The sequence below is a fragment of the Ochotona curzoniae genome, unplaced genomic scaffold (genome assembly GCF_017591425.1).
Source record: "Ochotona curzoniae isolate NIBS_2020 unplaced genomic scaffold, NIBS_Ocur_1.0 scaffold_4763, whole genome shotgun sequence".
In the NCBI taxonomy this organism is placed as follows: domain Eukaryota; kingdom Metazoa; phylum Chordata; class Mammalia; order Lagomorpha; family Ochotonidae; genus Ochotona; species Ochotona curzoniae.
In genome coordinates this window covers 6,320,966-6,338,831 of record NW_024467123.1, presented here as the reverse complement: position 1 = coordinate 6,338,831, position 17,866 = coordinate 6,320,966, and the positions used below count along the sequence as shown (strand labels likewise).

Sequence of the window (17,866 nt, the reverse complement as noted above, 5' to 3'; positions counted from 1 at the left end):
TTCTTCAGTAATCTTTATTTCCTCATTCAGTAGTTTTTATTGTCTTGAATGCCTTTCCTACATTTTACGCTATTTATATTTGTAGAAATATACGTTTTTTTGGTGGCATTTATTTTTAAGGAGCTCCCTGTCTAGTAGAGAAAGAGAACAGAGGAAGACATGGTTTTCAACATCTTTACTGTGAATGCTGACCTCAGGACCCCTGGCTGATATGTAGGGGACACATCTGACCTAGCAGTCTAATACAAGTCAAGACATTGGACTTGGTACATCGCAGAGAGCAGACTGATTGGCATAAGTGGATTGAAGGCAGCCTCGTGGAGACCTTACCGCTTACGCCTTTTTATAGACTACGTTGTGTAAGCTTCTTGTCTTCCTGACAGGGGCGATATTCTGTGTAATGGACGTGACAAGACGGCTGAAGTGGGTAGGAGGAAGATACAGAGGAGACGAGTTGGCGAGAATAGGAATGACTTAGCAAGAATAAGGGAAATCTGGGACTGACTCTTTTTCCTTTTTCTGTTTTATTGTTCAACAGGAGTTTCGTATTCATAGCCATGTTTCAAGACTGAGAATAGTGTAAGGAGTCTCTGACTACTCCTTATCTAGATTGACCAGTCATTAATATTTTATGCTGTTTACCATTTGCTGTTTCACATCTATACAAGCATGTCTGTATATATCTATCTATCTTTATATCATGGCCCTTTAGCCCTTAAATACTGTAGCATGTCTTGCCTAAGAGTGGAGTTTTTTTTCCCATTGTGCAGTTATGTCCTTCACTAAATTTGGCACTGATATAATAGTCTAATCTACCACTGGTATTTCAATTGACCCAGTCTCCTTTATAGCAATAATCCCTCTACAGACTGCTTTTTAAAGCGCAAAGAATGACTCATGAGTGATTTGTGGCAGACATTTTCTATTAAGAGTCTAAAGAAAATCAGAGTCTTTAAGTCGGGTTCCTTTCTGCCCCTCATCTGTCCCCCGCCTTGTCTTTCCCATCTCTGAAAATGACAGTGCTGTCAGAGTAACTGTTGAAGCCAAATGCCTGAGAGTCGTTCTTGATTTTTCTCTTTCTCTTTTTTGTTTAAGGCATCACAGTCATGGGACTGGTATCTCTCCCATTTATCTTGAAAGCCATCTGTCTGCCCGCCCATTCCAGTCTGCCTGGGCCACCATCACTTCTCATCTGTATATTCCTACCTTATTTCCTACCTCATTTCCCTATTTCTGTATTTCCCCCCTGCAGATTCATTTTCTGTATTACACCCAGAATGATCTTTTAGGAGTGCGGATCAGATCCTGTCTCTGTCCTGCCTTTACAGCTCCCCAGGCTGGAGGGCGTTCTGCCTTGCTTGCTCACAGCTGACATACTCTCCTGACCTTCTTGATGCCCAGTCCATCACTTTCTCTATATAGTATCATTGTTCTTCTTTTTTAAGATTTATCAATTTTTATTGAAAAGGAAGATTTACAGAGAGAACAAGAGCCAGAGAAAGATCTTAAATCTATCTGCTGATTCACTCCCCAAATAGCTGAGCCAATCCAAAGCCAGGAGCCAGGAGCTTTTTCCAGGTCTCTCACATGAGAATAGGGTCCAAAGGCTGTGGGCCATCCTGCACTGCTTTCCTAGGTCATAAGCAGGGAGCTGGATTGAGAAGTTGGGACACAAACCCGTGCCCATATGGGATCTCAGCACTTGCAGTGTGAGGATTAGCCAGTTGAACCAATGGCTGGGCCCTGTTTGGTTTTGTCACACAGTGATAGCTGTGTGTGGCTAGTGGATAGTCTTTTGACAAGGCAGCTGTATGAGCAGTGCAAATGCAGAATATTCTTACAATAGCACCCAATACCATGGGTGGTGCTGTAGTGAGATGTTGTGTGGGCAGGGGTTATTCATGTGTGCAAAGACCTGCAAAATGGTGACTGTGTGTGTGTAGTTCTTAGGCCAGAGAGGCTAAATGACTGAAATAGGTTCTGGGAGACATTGTGTGTGAGCAGGAGCACAGGGCATGAAGTTCTTTGGACTGGATGTCAGGTGACTGTGGCTGCTGATTGGAAAAGTGCTGAGGGAGAGGAAAGAATGTGGGGATAAATCTTCTAGGTTCATAGGAAACAGTAGGCAAGGCTTCTGGTAGTGCAAGAGTTTGTCCTTAGGGTTTTTATTATTTTAAGTGTTGCTATGCAAAAAAAAAAAAGTTATAGGGATTTGCATCAAAGCTTTTTCTGTTTAAGAATTATTTCAGTTTTATTTGAAAAGACAAAAAGAGGCAAAGAAAGAGAGATCCTCCATCTGCTAGTTCACTCCCCAAGTGACTGCTACTGCCAGGCTTGGGTGAGCTGTGGACTGCTGCTTCCCAGGGTGCACTTCAGCCAGACTGGAAGCAGGAGCTGGACTTAGACCTGGCACTGGCACGTGGGCTGCAGTCACCCCGAAGGCTGATGGGCTGGTCCACAGTGCTCCGCCCCATTTTTTACAAGCTTATGTTTGTTGGCTAAACACGGGTTTATCTTATCACAGTAAATGGAAGTATTTTTCTTCAGCATCTGTTGCTTTATCTCTTTGCCTTTCTTGTTTTTTTTTTTTTCTACCTGTTTCCAGGAATGTTGACTACTTCAGAAAAATTGCTTATTCTTTGGGTTTTTGTATTGAAACTAACAATATAAGATGGCTTTGACTGATTCTTAAAAATATTTTCTGTGTTATATACAGCTTTATTGTACCTTCAAAGAGGGAACAGGTGCTCTGATTTCTGCTGTGTGAATAAGCTCTTGGATGTTTCATGCTGTGAAATCTGATTTTTCCCTCCTCTGCCTATCTGGCAACACAGGCAACCATGACCTATGCCAGTCTGCAACGTTTGCACTTCAGTATCTTGGCCTCCTCCTTGTGTACCAGTGAAGGTATTGAAAAATACCTTCTTCTTTTTTTCTCCAGCAAAATTTACTTGTCATAGATCCATAAGTTGATGTCATGATATGCTATTTGAAAAACTGGTATGCTAAATGGTTTAAGAAAGTGAGAATGGGGCCTGGCGGCGTGGCCTAGCGGCTAAAGTCCTCACCTTGAACGCTGCCGGAATCCCATATGGGCACCAGTTCTAATCCCGGTAGCTCCACTTCCTATCCAGCTCCCTGCTGGTGGCCTGGGAAAGCAGTAGAGGACAGCCCAAAGCCTTGGAACCCTGCACCCACGTGGGAGACCAGGAAGAGGTTCCTGGTTCCCAGCTTCAGATCGGCATAGCATCGGCTGTTGTTGTCACTTGGGGAGTGAATCATCGGACAGAAGATCTTCCTCTCTGTCTCTCCTCTTCTCTGTATATCTGAATTTGTAATAAAATAAATAAATCTTTAAAAAAGAAAAGTGAGAATGAGGCTCTATGCTTAAATTTGAATCTCAACTCCATCACTTATTAGCTGTGTGACAAAATTATATATACCTCATGGAGTAGTTGCAACAGTTAAATGAGTTAGCATGTATGAAATCTGTAGAATGTTGTCCAGCATAGAGTAAGAATTAAGAAAGTGTTAATGGGTACTGCTACTGCTATTGCTATCTTCTTACCACTAGCCGTACTGTTACCTCCCATCTTACTGTTGGGACCAGGGGCGAAGCCCCTTACTCTGTGTGTGAATTTGGACAAGTTACTTAACATGGCCACAACTCAGATTCCTGTTCTGGAAAATGAAAGTTCTCATATTCCGATCTTGTTATTATGCAGCTAATATAATTCTTGTAAGTTGCTTAGCACAGTGTCACATATCTACTGTAATTAATAAAAATTAGCTGTTTTTAAGGACTGTGCTTGCATAGGAGAAATGTTTCTTTCCTTTTTAAAAGATTTATTTATTTTTATTGGAAAGGCAGATTTATAGAGAGGCGAGCCAGAGAGAAAGATCTTGCATCTGCTGGTTTACTTCCCAAGTGGCTGGAGCTGAGCTGATCCAAAACCAGGAACCAGGAGCCTCTTCAGTTCAGGGTCTCCCATGTGGGAGCCTGTATCTGGCTCCTGGCTTTGGGATATCCTCCACTGCTTTCCTAGGGCATAAGCAGGGAGCTGGGTGGGAAGTGGAGCAGCTGGGACATGAGCCAGCACTCTTCTGGGATCCCAGCACTTGCAAGGTGAGGGTTTAGCGCGCTGGGCTCAGGAAATATTTCTTGTGTAGATTGGGGAGGCACTGCAGAGCCTGTCACCCACAGGTGTTTCTGTTTCTGTGCCTGCCCTGGGGACACCATTCATTTGTGTGCACTACTGTTGGTCACGTAATAGACTAGATGGTGAGAATTTAAAATGAGTGTTTTGATTAAGCCATTGAGTATGTATTGTTAGTGACATTTGCATCATGCTTATATTTTTGAAGGTATTTCTGTCACTCAGAGTTTCTTCTGTTCTTTCTGGTTGGGTTGTGCATACACATTAGTAAGAGCTAATCCCTCCCTCCCCAGGCACGATTCTCACGCCCTGCTGGGTTCAGGCAGTGCTGTCCAAGGAGGGTGGGCAGGGCCTTTACCTACCCTGGCTGTTGCCTGCTCAGTGCTCCTGCTTAGAAGACCAGAACCCTGGGCAGTTTGCTTTCAAGCTGACACCTCTGCCTTGATTTCCTGTCTAATGTTTTAGGTCTCATCATGGATGTGAAAACCCACAAAAATTTCATGTCCAGTAGGATCTTGTTCCAAGTTTTTTTTTTTTTTTGAGTTCTGCTGCCGTAGAAAAGAGGACACAAATTTACAAAAGCAACACAGAACAAAATGCTCTTACTTTTGTATTCCCTCAAGTTGCTGCCTTTTGCTTGTCATCGAAAAACAATGGATTGTTCCTGACTCCATTTCATCACCTTTTTAAAAAAAATTTATTTATTTTTTTTATTGGAAAGTCACATATACAGAGAGGAGGAGAGACAAAGAGGAAGATCATCCGTCTGATGATTACCTCTCCAGGTGACCACAGCGGCTGGTGTGCCAGTCTGGTGCCAGGAGCCAGGAACTTCTTCTGGGTCTCCCATGTGGGTGCAGGGTCCCAAGGCTTTGGGCTGTCCTCAGCTGCTTTCCCAGGCCACAAGCAGGGAGCTGGATGGGAAGTGGAGCTGCCGGGATTAGGCACCCATATGGGATCCCGGTGCGTGCAAGGTGAGGACTTTAGCCGCTAGGCCACGCCACCAGGTCCTTATCTCCTCTTTTTTTATGCTGGAGTCCACTGTAGTAAGATTTGTGTTCCTTATCTTCTTTCCTGAAAAGGAGATTAAATTTGTCGATGCTCAAGTTCAGTCATTGTTTTTCAAGGTTCATTTTTTCTTTGCTTCCCTGTAGAATTTGACTATACTGCCTGACCTTGAAATTCTCTCCCAAACTGTTTCTTTTGGTTTGTGTCCTTCCTCTTGGATCTTACCTCCTTGGCCTTTCCCGTTGTCCCTCTGCCTCCATTTGTTCCTGAAATGTTGATGCTTCCTTGGCAGTATGCTCAGCCTTTCTGTCTCTGTTCTCTGTTTTTCTAGTGACAACTGTTTCTAAACCTTTGACCCTCTTGCCTGCACTGACAGTTTCCGAATCTTCCTCTCCCATTCAGACATTGCCCATGCGTTTGATTCTTTCATTTGATCTGTGAACATCTCCATAAGCCCTCCTCTCCCCGCTTGTCCTCGGTGAAAGATACAACCCTGTGTACAGTTGGTAAGCCTGGAATCCTAACCTTTTGCTTCTTATTTCATGTGTCAGTTTTTCATCTATTTATTCTCTAAATAGTATGCTCCCTTATTTTATGCCCACTATTGTGGCAAAATCCTTGCAATTTAGCATCTGTGGTATTATGTGGTAACCTTTTAGTCCATCTCTTTATTTCCTCTAATCCCTCCTCCTTACTGAAATCAGAGTGCCTTTTCAAAATTTGGGCTAAATCTTTTTTCCTATTGGGCTTACCACCCTCTGGTTTCCTAACTGCCCCTAGAAAGGTTGGACCTCTGCTGGCTGTGTTTTCTCCTGGGTTCTCTGTCTCTAATGCATTTCTTTGACCCACCTTTGTTCCATTAATAACAGTTTTCTGAACATGCTGTGCTATTCTGTGCTTTGCTTTTGGTTTTATGACCTAGGTAGTATTGCCTTCCCAATTCACTGTGTTTGTTGTTTAATAATTAACTACGTATCTCTGAGCCTCGGATCAAACGTTGCTTTCCATATGAAGCCGTGTATGATATCGTCCTCTCCCAATTTAGCACTATATTTTGTGCTACTCTGTATGTTAGCTATAGTTCTTCCTTGCCGTGTTTTTTTCCTTACCCCCCACAAAAGTAACATGGGACATCTTACTTCATCTGTAGCCTCCAGGCCTTCAAAAAGTATTTAGTGATTAAATGAAACCTTTTTTTACTAAGGCTTATTTATTTTGTAAGAGATGCAGAGGAAAAATAATAGAGACAGAAGGATCTCTCCCATTCACTGGCTTACTCTTCAAATGGCCACAATGACTGGAGCTGAACAATCCAATGACAAGAGCTTCTTCCAGGTGGGCACAGAGCCCCAAAGCCTTGGGCCATCCTTCACTGCTTTCTCAGTCCATTAGCAAGGAGCTGGATGGGTAGTAGAACAGCTGGGATTGAATGAACCGGTGTCCATATGGGATGCCAGCATTGAAAGAGGAGGATTAGTTTGCTATGCCCCTGCATTGGCCCCTGAAGGAAGGTATTGGTGTTCTAAGAACTTTCCCTCCATATCAGATTATAAACTTTATAACAAGTATTTTATAATGCCACGTGGTTTTTTGGGATTTTCTGCCATAGTTACTTAATGGAAAAAAAATTGTGTTAATCTTATCTGGGAGTATGCAGGGGATTAAATGTGGACTCCCTCAAAAGAAGATTATGGATATTTGAATTGTAAGCACAAGATAGTTCCTTTTTTGAGTCATCATGTCTTACATCCTTTTTAAAAACGATTTCACCATTTTTATTGGAAAGGCAGATTTACAAAGAATAGGATAGACAGAAAGATCTTCTATCCACTGGTTCACTCCCCAAGTGATTGCAATGCCTGTGCTGGGCTGATCCAAAGCCAGGAGCCAGGAGCTTCTAGGTTTCTCATGTGGGTGCAGGGGCCCAAGGACGTGGGCTGCCTTCTGCTTTTCCACCATAAGGAGAGAGCTGAATAGGAAGTAGAACAGTTGGAACAAGCAATGGTGCCAGTATGGCATGTTGGTGCTTTCAGATGGAGAATCAGTCATTTGAGCCATCATGCCTGTCCTGAAGATGTATTTATTTTCAAAGCAGAGCTAGAGAGAGAGAGCCAGAGAGAGACCGCTGGCTGTTCCAACTGCTGGTTCATTCCCCTAGGGGTACTGTATTGAGTCAGGCCGAAGTCAGGGACAGGGATTTTAGCCAGGTCTCTCACAGGTAAAGCAGAGTTCCAAGTACTTGAGCTATCTTCTGTTGCTTTCCTAGGCACATCAGCAGGGATCTAGAACAAAAATGGACTGGCTGGAATGGAACCAACGCTTGCCTGGAATGCCAACATGGCAAGCAGCTTAACTGACTTTGCCACTACACCAGCAACAGTGTAAAGTAGAAATTAGAAACCAGTTCTGTGGGAATTCAGATATTAATTAAAACATGCTTCCAACTGTATGTTAAACCATTATGCTTTGTGTTTGTTCATGTGTGTGTTAAGCTGTGGATTTGTGGTAAAAATTTAATACATTCTTACATTGTTGTTTCTTGCTTCAGCCTTAATTTATAGGTCATCACTTGTATTCTATTTTCTATTCCAGGGATTGAATAGAAAACATATGAATGAAAATCTGGGTCTGTGTTTTCATAGACTGTGGCTCTCCAGTGAGTGGGGCCCAAGCCTGGAGTGGGCTAAGTGTTTTGTCAGTGTGTTGACCTGGAACCTAGCCTGGTGGACCTTGACACCAGAGGCAGAGGCACCTTGACAATTTGAACAGTGTGAAAGAGTGAGGTGTTGTGCCTTCTAGCCACAAGGGACAATATATACATTTACATGTTGGTGAGCCTGTGGTCTGCTATGGAAACTGACCCGTAATAGGCCTCAACAAATCTGGCACATGCTTTATAAGGAATTAGTGAAAGAATCCTGGGCTGATTGTTAGTTACACACCCATATATACCTTTGAAAATACACTGCTTCATTCTGACTGGACCCCGACTTGATTCTCAGTGCATATCTTCATTAATCTGAGGACCGAGGAGAGTGCATTCTGCTGGCTTACCTGCCAAATGTCTGTAACTGCCAGAGCTCTCCAGGCCAACTTCAGGAGCTGGGGACTGATTTTAGGTCCCTCTCGTGGGTAGCAGGAACTCAGCCCTTTGAGGCATCACATCTCCTTCAAAGTGTGCATTAATGGGAAGCCAGAAGCAGAAGCCAGAGGTGCGACTCCAACCCAGGCACTCTGTGACTCAGGAACCTTAACCAGTGTCCTAACTGCTAGGCTGCCTGTCTCCTTGGGGTGTGGTTTCATGTACATTTTAAGGTATGGGTTTTTACCAGATTCTTTCCTTTCCTGCCAGGTGGAGTTGGTTTTCTGGTCTTTGTAGAGAACACACTTGTTTCTTGAGTTGCTTGCCGTTATTGTCCCTGCCTCCAATGACATATACAACTCCAAAATAGGGCATCTTGTGCAAAGTTAGAGTCTGTCCTTAGCGCGGAGGTTAAACATCTTACATGGTCCAGATTTCCCTTAAACAATCCGAAGGTGGCCTGTGGTTAACTTGGCCACTGTTCCTTATGGCTTCGTGAGCTCCAGTTCAGGTGGTTAGCTTATATCAGAAAGAGTGTGTTCAGTGGTGGTATCTCATCTTGGGCGTGTCCTTGGGTGACATCCAGGTGTTCACTGAGTCCTACTAAGGAAGAAGAGACTCCTGCCTACCTACATGCATTCATGTTGAATGCCAGGCAGTTATGAATGGTTTGGCATTTGATATACTTGCCTGCCTTACTCTGACGAGTTCATGAAGGGTTACATTTTTGAGGATTTCTCTAGATTTGCCAGGTTGTTAGGTAGGGATGATATTCATTGCAGCTCTTTACATCCAGTGCTAAATGGAACCATACTATTTGTAGTCTTCAATAAATTGATTTTTTTTCAGAATACTGTTGGTTTCATCTGTATTGTTCTGTTAAATAATAGTTGTTTTTTCCCCTCTTTATCATCATATTGTAGTCTTTGAGTATTAGGTCAAAACTACTATTAATTTTTTCTGATACTTTAATATCAGTGGAGTTTCATTTTTACAGAATGCTTCATGTTTGGTTACATATTTGAGCAAACCTGGGGGGTGGGTAATGGATGCCGGCCAGTCGGTCCCACTAAATGCCTGGTGTGAAAGAGCCTGCTAATCACCTGTCTGTGTTAACGTTACTCCCCTTACTCTCGTCTCTGACACACGCAGAGAGACGGAGAGAGAGAGAGATTGATTGAGAGGAATGAGTGCTTTTGCTTGCTGGTTCACTCCCCAGATGTCTGCAGCATCCAGGGCTGGATCAGGTGGAGTTTGGTACAGAGGACCTCCATCCAGATCTCTCACGCGGACGGCAGGGACCCAAGCACTTGGGCTCTCAACTGCAGCTCTGCCGTGTACACTGTCGGGGAGCTGGTTGGACGTGGTCCAACTGGATGGGAACCAGCTCTGATACTAGGTGCAGGCATCAGGATCTGTGGCTTACCCTGCATCACAGATAAGATTTTTCCGTTTAATGACTAGGGGAACTTCTGATGCCTCTTTTATCTATGTTGTTCTCTTTGTAAGAGAAAATTGCAGGAAGTAATAAGCTTTGGATCTACATTTACTAGTGTTCTTTGGTGTTAAGTCAAAATTAGCATTATGTATTTAAGCATGAAATGTGCAAGTTATGTTTGAGCCTGACCAGACTGAGTACAAATGGAGTTGGAGCCAGAGGACAGAAAGGCCAAACTGATTCAAAAATGGGGCTTTGTGTTGGCTCGATGGACACTTTTTAAACTGTGAGGAACCCGAGATTGCACTGTTTTAAACTTTACTTTGGCCTAAAGTGTCTTTTTGTTTTTTTTTTTTTTTTTTGCTTATTTAATTGGTTTCATTCAAGGCTTTGAACTACTTTATGCCACAGGGAACAGCCAGGATAAACAAGAAAAGGGATTACAGGGGAAGTAAGTGGATAATACAGGATAAAAAAAACCCAATAAACAAAACAATCACCTATACAATAAATCTTTCAAGCTGTGGTATCAGTATCTGAATGTGAAGGCCAGTTTCTTTGGCAGCGACTGCTTAATGTGTAGTTGTCACTGTTGCTGCTCAGTTAATTGCTTGAGGACTCAATAGTGAATTTATGCCCTTTTCCTGCTTAAAGTACAAAGCAATTCCGTACACTCTAAAATTGGAAGCTAAATTCATACTTTCTGTTTGGAAACTAAAAAAAGGAAATGAGTGGGTGGTTCCTCAGGTGATAAGCTAATGGATATGAAAAGAGCTTGAAAAAAGGACAGCTCTTACTGTTGCTCTGTGGAATGTCTCCCTTGATTAGTACCTAGGCTCTTGGCAGGCTCTGTGTGTCTCCCCTTCCTTCATGCTGCTCGCTGGCCCTGGGTGAGCCTCTCAGAATATTTTGTGATTTTTGTCCTGAGGGCAAGCTGCATTGGCCTTATGTCCAGGCTGGCTTGATCACAGTTCCTCTGTGGCAACCTGCGAAGTAGTGACTTTGGACAAGTATTTTAGCTTTTCCAAATCTTCACGTAGCCATTTAAAATGGGATGAAATTCACTCCTTTATAATGTGGTCATTGAACAGTACAGAAAAAAAGTGGCAAGCTTAGTAGCTCTCACGTAAGCACTTTGTAATGTTTGCTCCTTTTTTTTCTTTTCATCTCACTGTAGATTTCTTTAAGAAGGAAGAAGGTGTCAGTTACTGTTTTGCTTTGTAAGAATTTATAGGTAGCCTAGAAAATTCTTTCAAATGTGAAATTACAATTTTGTCCATGTGTGTGCTGTTCTTTCAGAAATTTTCTTACAGTAACTTAGCTGAGAAAATCTGAGACATTGCCAAGCCCCCACCCCAGGTAGTCTTAGCTGATCTTGCACCTAAAGTTCATGGACAACGTTAAAGTGTGTAAGAGAATATTGTGTCCTCAGATGTTTTAGCCAAGATACACTTTCTCAAATTGTTGATTGCCCATTTAGGAAGCTACCAATATGAGGGAGACTCATTGTTTCATTTTATATTAGAGCAAATGGAGAAGTCTCCAGAAATGCTTACACGGTAGCTCAGAAACAAATGCAGTGACAGTACAAGTAATGTAAACAGATACAGGATCTTTCATGTTGAGTGATCAGAGTGGTCTTCAGATCCCAATTCAAAGTACCTCATAGATTTTTAAAAAAAGATTTATTTTATTTTTATTGCAAAGTCAGACATACAGAGAGGAGAGACAGAGAGGAAGATCTTTCGTCCGATGATTCACTCCCCAAGTGGCCACAACGGCTGGAACTGAGCCAATCTGAAGCCAGGAGCCAGGAGCTTCTTCCTGGTCTCCCACGCTGGTGCAGGGTCTCAAAGCTTTGGGCTGTCCTCGACTGCTTTCCCAGGCCAGAAGCAGGGAGCTGGATGGGAAGCGGGGCTGCTGAGACTAAAAACAGCGCTCAAACGGGATCCCGGGCATGCAAGGCGAGAGCTTTAACCACTACGCTATAGCGCCGAGCCCCAATAACTGATAGAATTTGTGTTGCAGTCACTTACACATTTAGAAGAAGTTAGTATTCTCCATAGGAAATAGTGCATTCAAATTATTTTCTCATCCCTTGCAAGTGGAAGTACTCAGACTTTTTATTTATTTATTTAGTTTTTTTTCAGAAACAGTGTGGATATCTTTTTTTTTCTTGTTTACCTTGTGTCTCTAATGTACTCAGGTTCTCCTGGGAGACAACCTGTATTACCCTCATCTTAGAGTGAAAAATAAAAGCACAGAGAACAAAACTGTAGACTGTTCTCATGCTGGTGGCAGTCAGGGAGATGTTAAAGATTTCTTATTTAGAGGTGAACACCCAGAGGACTGAATCTTTAATATGTGTCATTCAGTGATTTGCAGACTGACACATGTCATTTGGTAACCAGTTTTCTGAGCGTATCTGAGGGTGTGAGTATGTTTAGCGGTGAAGATGATTGTCCGAGATGGGAAAGGCAGTTCCCTGGCATGGAGTCCGCCACTGTCCCGCTCACAGCTGCTTGATCATGACACTACTATGGAGTCTACATTTGATCTCCAGTCATTTTTCTTATGTTGTAAGTAACTACCAGTTGTTCATCGGCCCCTTAAAACACAGCTCTGAATTGATTGCATTTATTTGCCTTAAGAGGCTGAGTTAATTTAAGACTTGAAGCTCTATTACATTGATGGTTCTTTAATAGGCTTGAAAGAATATAAAACCCAGTGTGTGTCCTAAACAGGTTTACTTCCCTATGGGTCAAATAGATACATGGATGATTAGCAGTTAGACACACTACATTATTCATGTGAAAGGAATGGAGAAGGATGCAAGGTTAGTTCTCACCGGCAGGGTTTGTGGATGTGGTGACTGAGGACTTTGAGAGTAGGGCCTTCAGGGTGGTCCATCAAAAGGCAGAAAGCACCCGATGAGCTTTAGGGAGTGACAAGTGGTGCATCTTGGGGTATGTATATAATCAGGACAAAGTAGCACAAGGCAGAAAGGCGATGCCAGCATCGTAGTGGGTATGCCCGCTTAGGCTAAATGCCCACCCTAACATGCGGTTTATAATCAGTAGGGTGACAAGGATCAGATTTGTGCTTTAAGAGGGTAATTGTTGGCAGTTGGAATAAAAGTGAAATGGAAATCTTGAGATAACATTAGAAGCCCTGGCAGTAGTAGTACAGGAATAATTGTGGAATAGAAGTCACAAGTTTGGAATAAATTCAGACATTTAAAGGTAAAATTAATAAAAGATATCTGCTACATTGAGATCTGGAATTGTTGAAATGATCATTTTTGAAGAAGTGATGATAATTGAAATTTAAAAAATCCTTTTTGTTCTTTATCTGAAGAACTTTTATTTTTATGTCTTTTTATGTACAACTGATACGATATTAAATAATTTTTATGGAGACTTAGGTTAGACTGTTATATAGACTTACTGAATCTAATCTTTGTTAAAACTTGACTGCAAAAGTGTAGGTGAATTTGAAATACTCAGTGATTTAAAGACAAAGAAATCATCTCTTCCTTTAACCACTGTTAAGTTATATTTAAACACATGTGTACAAACATGCTTATTTTTTATAATGTAGTGTTAATGTTTTCTGAAAGGGGAATCCATTGCATGATTTCTCAACATATAAAAATAGGCACGCTCATGTATGTGTCCATTGTTACATTCTTCCTGAGTCAAACAATAGCAAAAATGAAAAGCAGATAAATACAGAATTAGGCTCAGTAATCAATATTTAGTGTTCTCTCAGAGAAATGATCTAATAAGCCAACGATTATCCATTAATTCAGGATAATATTAGTTAAAGATTTTTAGGGTACCTTTAAGTTCTTGGGAATTATCTTTAAGTTGTGACATTGTCACAAAATAGTCACTCTTGAAATATTTAGCAAAATAATCAATTTGAACACAGATTTGCACCTTTTATAGATACTATATGTAGTGTTAGCTTATTGGATTGGTAAGCCTGTTGAAATTTTAGAAAAATGTACGCTTGGCTGAGCATGGTAGCCTTGTGGCTGAAGTCCTTTCCTTGCATGTGCTGGGATCCCATATGGGCGAAGGTTCATGCCCCAAGAAGCTCCTGACTCTTCAGATAAGCTCAGCTTCAGCTATCTTGTCCACTTGGGGAGTGGGCCAGTGGATGGAGGATATTTCTGTCTCTCCTACTCTTTGTAAATCGACCTTTTCAATGAAAATGGAATCAATCTTAAAAGGAAAAAAAAAAAAAGAAAATAACACCCTAACAGAATATATACACATGTTTACATTCACCTCTTATTAGAAAAAGCATCAAAGAATAGAGCTGGTTTTAATAAGCCAAAATTATGGAACTAGTTTTTTTTAAAGATTTATTCATTTTTATCGCAAATTTAGGCATATAGAAAGCAAGAGAGACAGAGAGGAAGATCTTCCATCCAATGATTCACTCCCCAAGTGACTGCAATGGCTAGTGCTGTGCTGATCAGAAGCCAGGATCCAGGAACTTCTTCCGGGTATCCCACATGGTTGCAGGGTCCCAAGGTTTTGGGCTGTCCTTGACTGCTTTCCCAGGCAACAAGCAGGGAGCTGGATGGGAAGTGAAGCTACCAGGATTAGAACCAGTGTCCATAAGGGATCTTGGCGTGTTTAAGGTGAGGACTTTAGCTGCTAGGCCACGGTGCCGGGCCCTATTGCATTTCATTTTATGACATTATTTCATAGGCTCTGAGGTTCCCCCAACCCTTTCCTGTGGCCTCACCCCATGCTGGATTACTCCACCTTTATTGCAGTATTACAGTTCGAATCCAGTCATGCTTCTTTCATTGCAGGCATGTACCATGCACAGAGTCCAGCATCTTATTGTCCAGATAAATTCAACTGTTAGAAACTCATTCTTAATCCAGTTTGAATGGAAATTAACTTTTTAAATAAGTTAGCAAGTTAGCAACAATCTTTAGAAATGTAAACATTCACTGACCCTGAGGGACACATTTTTCTTTTATTTGCATTTTGCCATTTTTTGTGTTTGTATAGAAATTTTGTAGAGTCATTGCTATTAGTTAGTGACTATATTTCTGTTTGTGTTAGCACACGTTTTAATCCATTATTATCTCATCACAAACCATGCCATAACTTACCTCCCATTTTTTTTCTAGTTTTATGCTCTTGCATCTGCATTGAAACTTGTGTTTGTACTTTTTCATGATCATTAAAATAACTATGTGGATTGGATGAATGAAGGAATCAGCTTTATTAAATCTTAATCCTTTTCACTCCTGCACTAACTGTGGTGTCTGTCTATGTTCCTGGGTAGAAATTCTTTGGAGTTGGTGGCTTAATGTGACAGCTGGGATCTTCAACCCTTAATACCAAAGGAATTCTTTTTGGCAGTGTTGCATTATTTGCCTAATCCTTCCCAGGATTTTAGTAATTAAGGCTGTTAAAATGTATTCCAGGTTGTGTAAAATCATGGCCTTTTTTTTTTTCTGTTTAAAGCAAAATAGTTATTTTGTTACTTTTACAGGTGAGAATGTTACAAAGTTTAAAAAAATAATTCTTGGATTGGAAATTGAAAGTTGTGCTCCACAAGTATTATTTTTGTTTCCAGTTGGTAAACCTGATAGTTTCTGATTATTGCTGTCATTCACAGTCCAAATTTATTATGCAAATTTTAAAGTCAGTGTTATTCCCTCCCATCCTGGAAGTTATTATTTTACTTAGTACACTGACTGTTAGTTGAGTTTTGTAAGAATCCTGGGTAGCTTTTGAGCTTTTCTGAGTGAATTAGGTAGGCATTCACACTATGTGATAATATACGCAGTTGCCCTCACTTAGAAATGTTTAATCTCTTCTCTTTTTTTTCTCCCCTCAGATTCTGTCAGATTTTAAGAACAAATGCACCTTTTAGCTCATGGAAGAAAAAACACAAATCAAGGCATTTTTGGGTTCCAAGTTGCCGAAGTATGGAACAAAATCTGTTAGAAGTACACTGCAACCATTGCCAAATGGGACACCTGTGAACTTATTAGGAACAGCCAAGAGTAGTCCTGTTAAAAGCTACATCAGAAATAATGGCTCTGATTGTCCCTTGTCCCACTCATTTAACTGGAGAAAAACAAATAAGTACCAGCTTAGCACACAAAGTACTGAAGATCCTAAAAATCCTACCAACACTCAGAGTTCACAAGACAAATTAATCGAGCCTGAAAAGCATGCTCCTACTCAAGGGGTGTTTGATACAAATGGGCTAAAGGGAGGGTTGAGAAGTGTTTCTTTACTTTCGTCAAAGTTAGCAAAGCCACCCACTATGTTTGTGTCATCTGCAGAGGAGTTGAACCAAAAGTCTTTGTCCGGACCGTCTAATTTGGGAAAATTCACCAGAGGCACGTTACTGGGAAGGACTTCGTATTCTTCAGCCAGTGCTCCAAAATCCCAGTTGAATGGGTTTTATGGAAACCGATCAGTTGGTACCATGCAAAGGCCCAGAGCTAACTCTTGTGCCACCAGAAGCAGTTCTGGAGAAAGCCTAGCCCAGTCCCCAGACAATATTAAGTCTCTTACTTGTGAAAAAATGGTAAGGTCACAAAGTTTTTCACATTCCATTCAGAATTCATTCCTTCCACCCTCATCTATAACCAGATCACATTCCTTCAATCGAGCTGTAGATCTTACAAAGCCTTATCGGAACCAACAGCTACCCGCTCGAGTGCCTCTGCGGTCAAGTATGCTAACCAGAAGTTCCCGGCAATCACAAATCCTCAACGGCAATGAACACTTAGGATATGGATTTAATAGGTCTTACGCTGCTGCTGGGAAGAAGTTGGCTTTACCAAATGGCCCAAGTGTCACTTCCACTTTGGGTTATAGAATGGTTCATCCCTCTCTACTGAAACCTGGTCGACTTCCGTTTTCCGGGACTATCACAGTAGATGGTAATAAAAATCCAACTGCTGACACGTGTATAGAGGAAGATACTACAGCGTTGGCCAAGGCTGGGGCTACTGAGAAGGACCAAGAACTAAATGAAAATCAAAGTTACAGAACAGACAATGACCAGACTGTGAAACATGATGCGAAAATCAGATACCTGAGTGACGACGCGGATGACATTTCCTTGTCTTCTTTGTCATCTTCTGATAAGAATGATTTAAGTGAAGACTTGAGTGATGATTTCATTGACCTAGAAGACTCCAACAGAACTAGAATAACTCCAGAGGAAATTTCTCTTAAAGAAGAAAAACAGGAAGATGTACCACCCAAGGATAGATTTGATCCCTCCAAGGAAAATGAAAAACCCTTCAGTAAAACTGATGAGTGGATTGATATAAGTGTCTCTGGTAAATACGGAATAACCTTACATTTATTTGTTTTCTCTTAAAGAGTGTAAGAGAGCTTCTGTTTAGGATTATTTCCTGATATATTCCCAGATGCTGTGAATTTCATACAGGGGATAGTCCTGGTTAGAGTTGGAGTGAGGCAACATGTACCTGTCCTCCCTGTCACTTGGTGCCTTCCCTGTTTCTCCCCGTGGCTGATAGAACATCACTGTGGACATTTCTGCCCGTGCTGTTCTTTAGCTGTCACATGTGAGCCTGTGCCTTCTTAATATCAGAGCTGTTTTCCCCCTACATGTCCAATTAATGGCATACCCATACAACAGACCACGTAGTCCGCTAGGGTAATAGGTCATAGCTGTTAGGAGTGAAGCCGTGCCGGAGTGCTCGTGAGATAAATAGGTTATGGCCATTACAATGGATTCTTTATCATAAAAACAAGTCTCTTTTGTTTGGCAATTTCTATAATTATGCTTCCAGAGTATATTCTTCAATTAAAGTTTTTTTTTTTTTTAAGATTTATTTTCTTTTCTTTAGAAAGTCAGATATACAGAGAGGAGGAGACAGAGAGGAAGATCATCTGTCCGTTGATTCACTCCCCAAGCGACCACAACTGCTGGAGCTGCGCTGATCCACAGCCAGGAGCCAGGAGCCTCCTCTGGGTCTTCCATGCGGGTGCAGGGTCCCTAGGCTTCAGGCTGTCCTCGACTGCCCCCACAGGCCACAAGTAGGGATCATAGGAAGTGGAATCGCTAGGCTACTGCCAGTGGGCCCCTAAAGTTTTTTTTTCTTAATTGAAGAAAGAGAGGTAGTACCTGCTGTTTCCTCCCAGAAGTGTTGAGAAA

At 41.7% G+C, this 17,866-nt stretch overlaps 1 protein-coding gene across 2 annotated transcripts in view; it reads left to right on the top strand.

Annotated features, from left to right (window-relative positions):
* Nucleotides 1–17,866, top strand: part of CCSER2 (coiled-coil serine rich protein 2) — a 109,460-nt gene that overhangs the window by 14,330 nt on the left and 77,264 nt on the right. Inside the window, exon 2 of one of the 2 annotated variants that reach the window (XM_040970478.1) lies at nucleotides 15,560–17,024. In XM_040970478.1, coding sequence (XP_040826412.1) covers nucleotides 15,599–17,024 — 1,426 coding nt within the window. In that variant the 5' untranslated portion in view covers nucleotides 15,560–15,598. Of the gene's footprint in view, nucleotides 1–15,554; nucleotides 17,025–17,866 lie in introns of those variants that run through there. The other variant, XM_040970479.1, reaches the window with a different exon arrangement.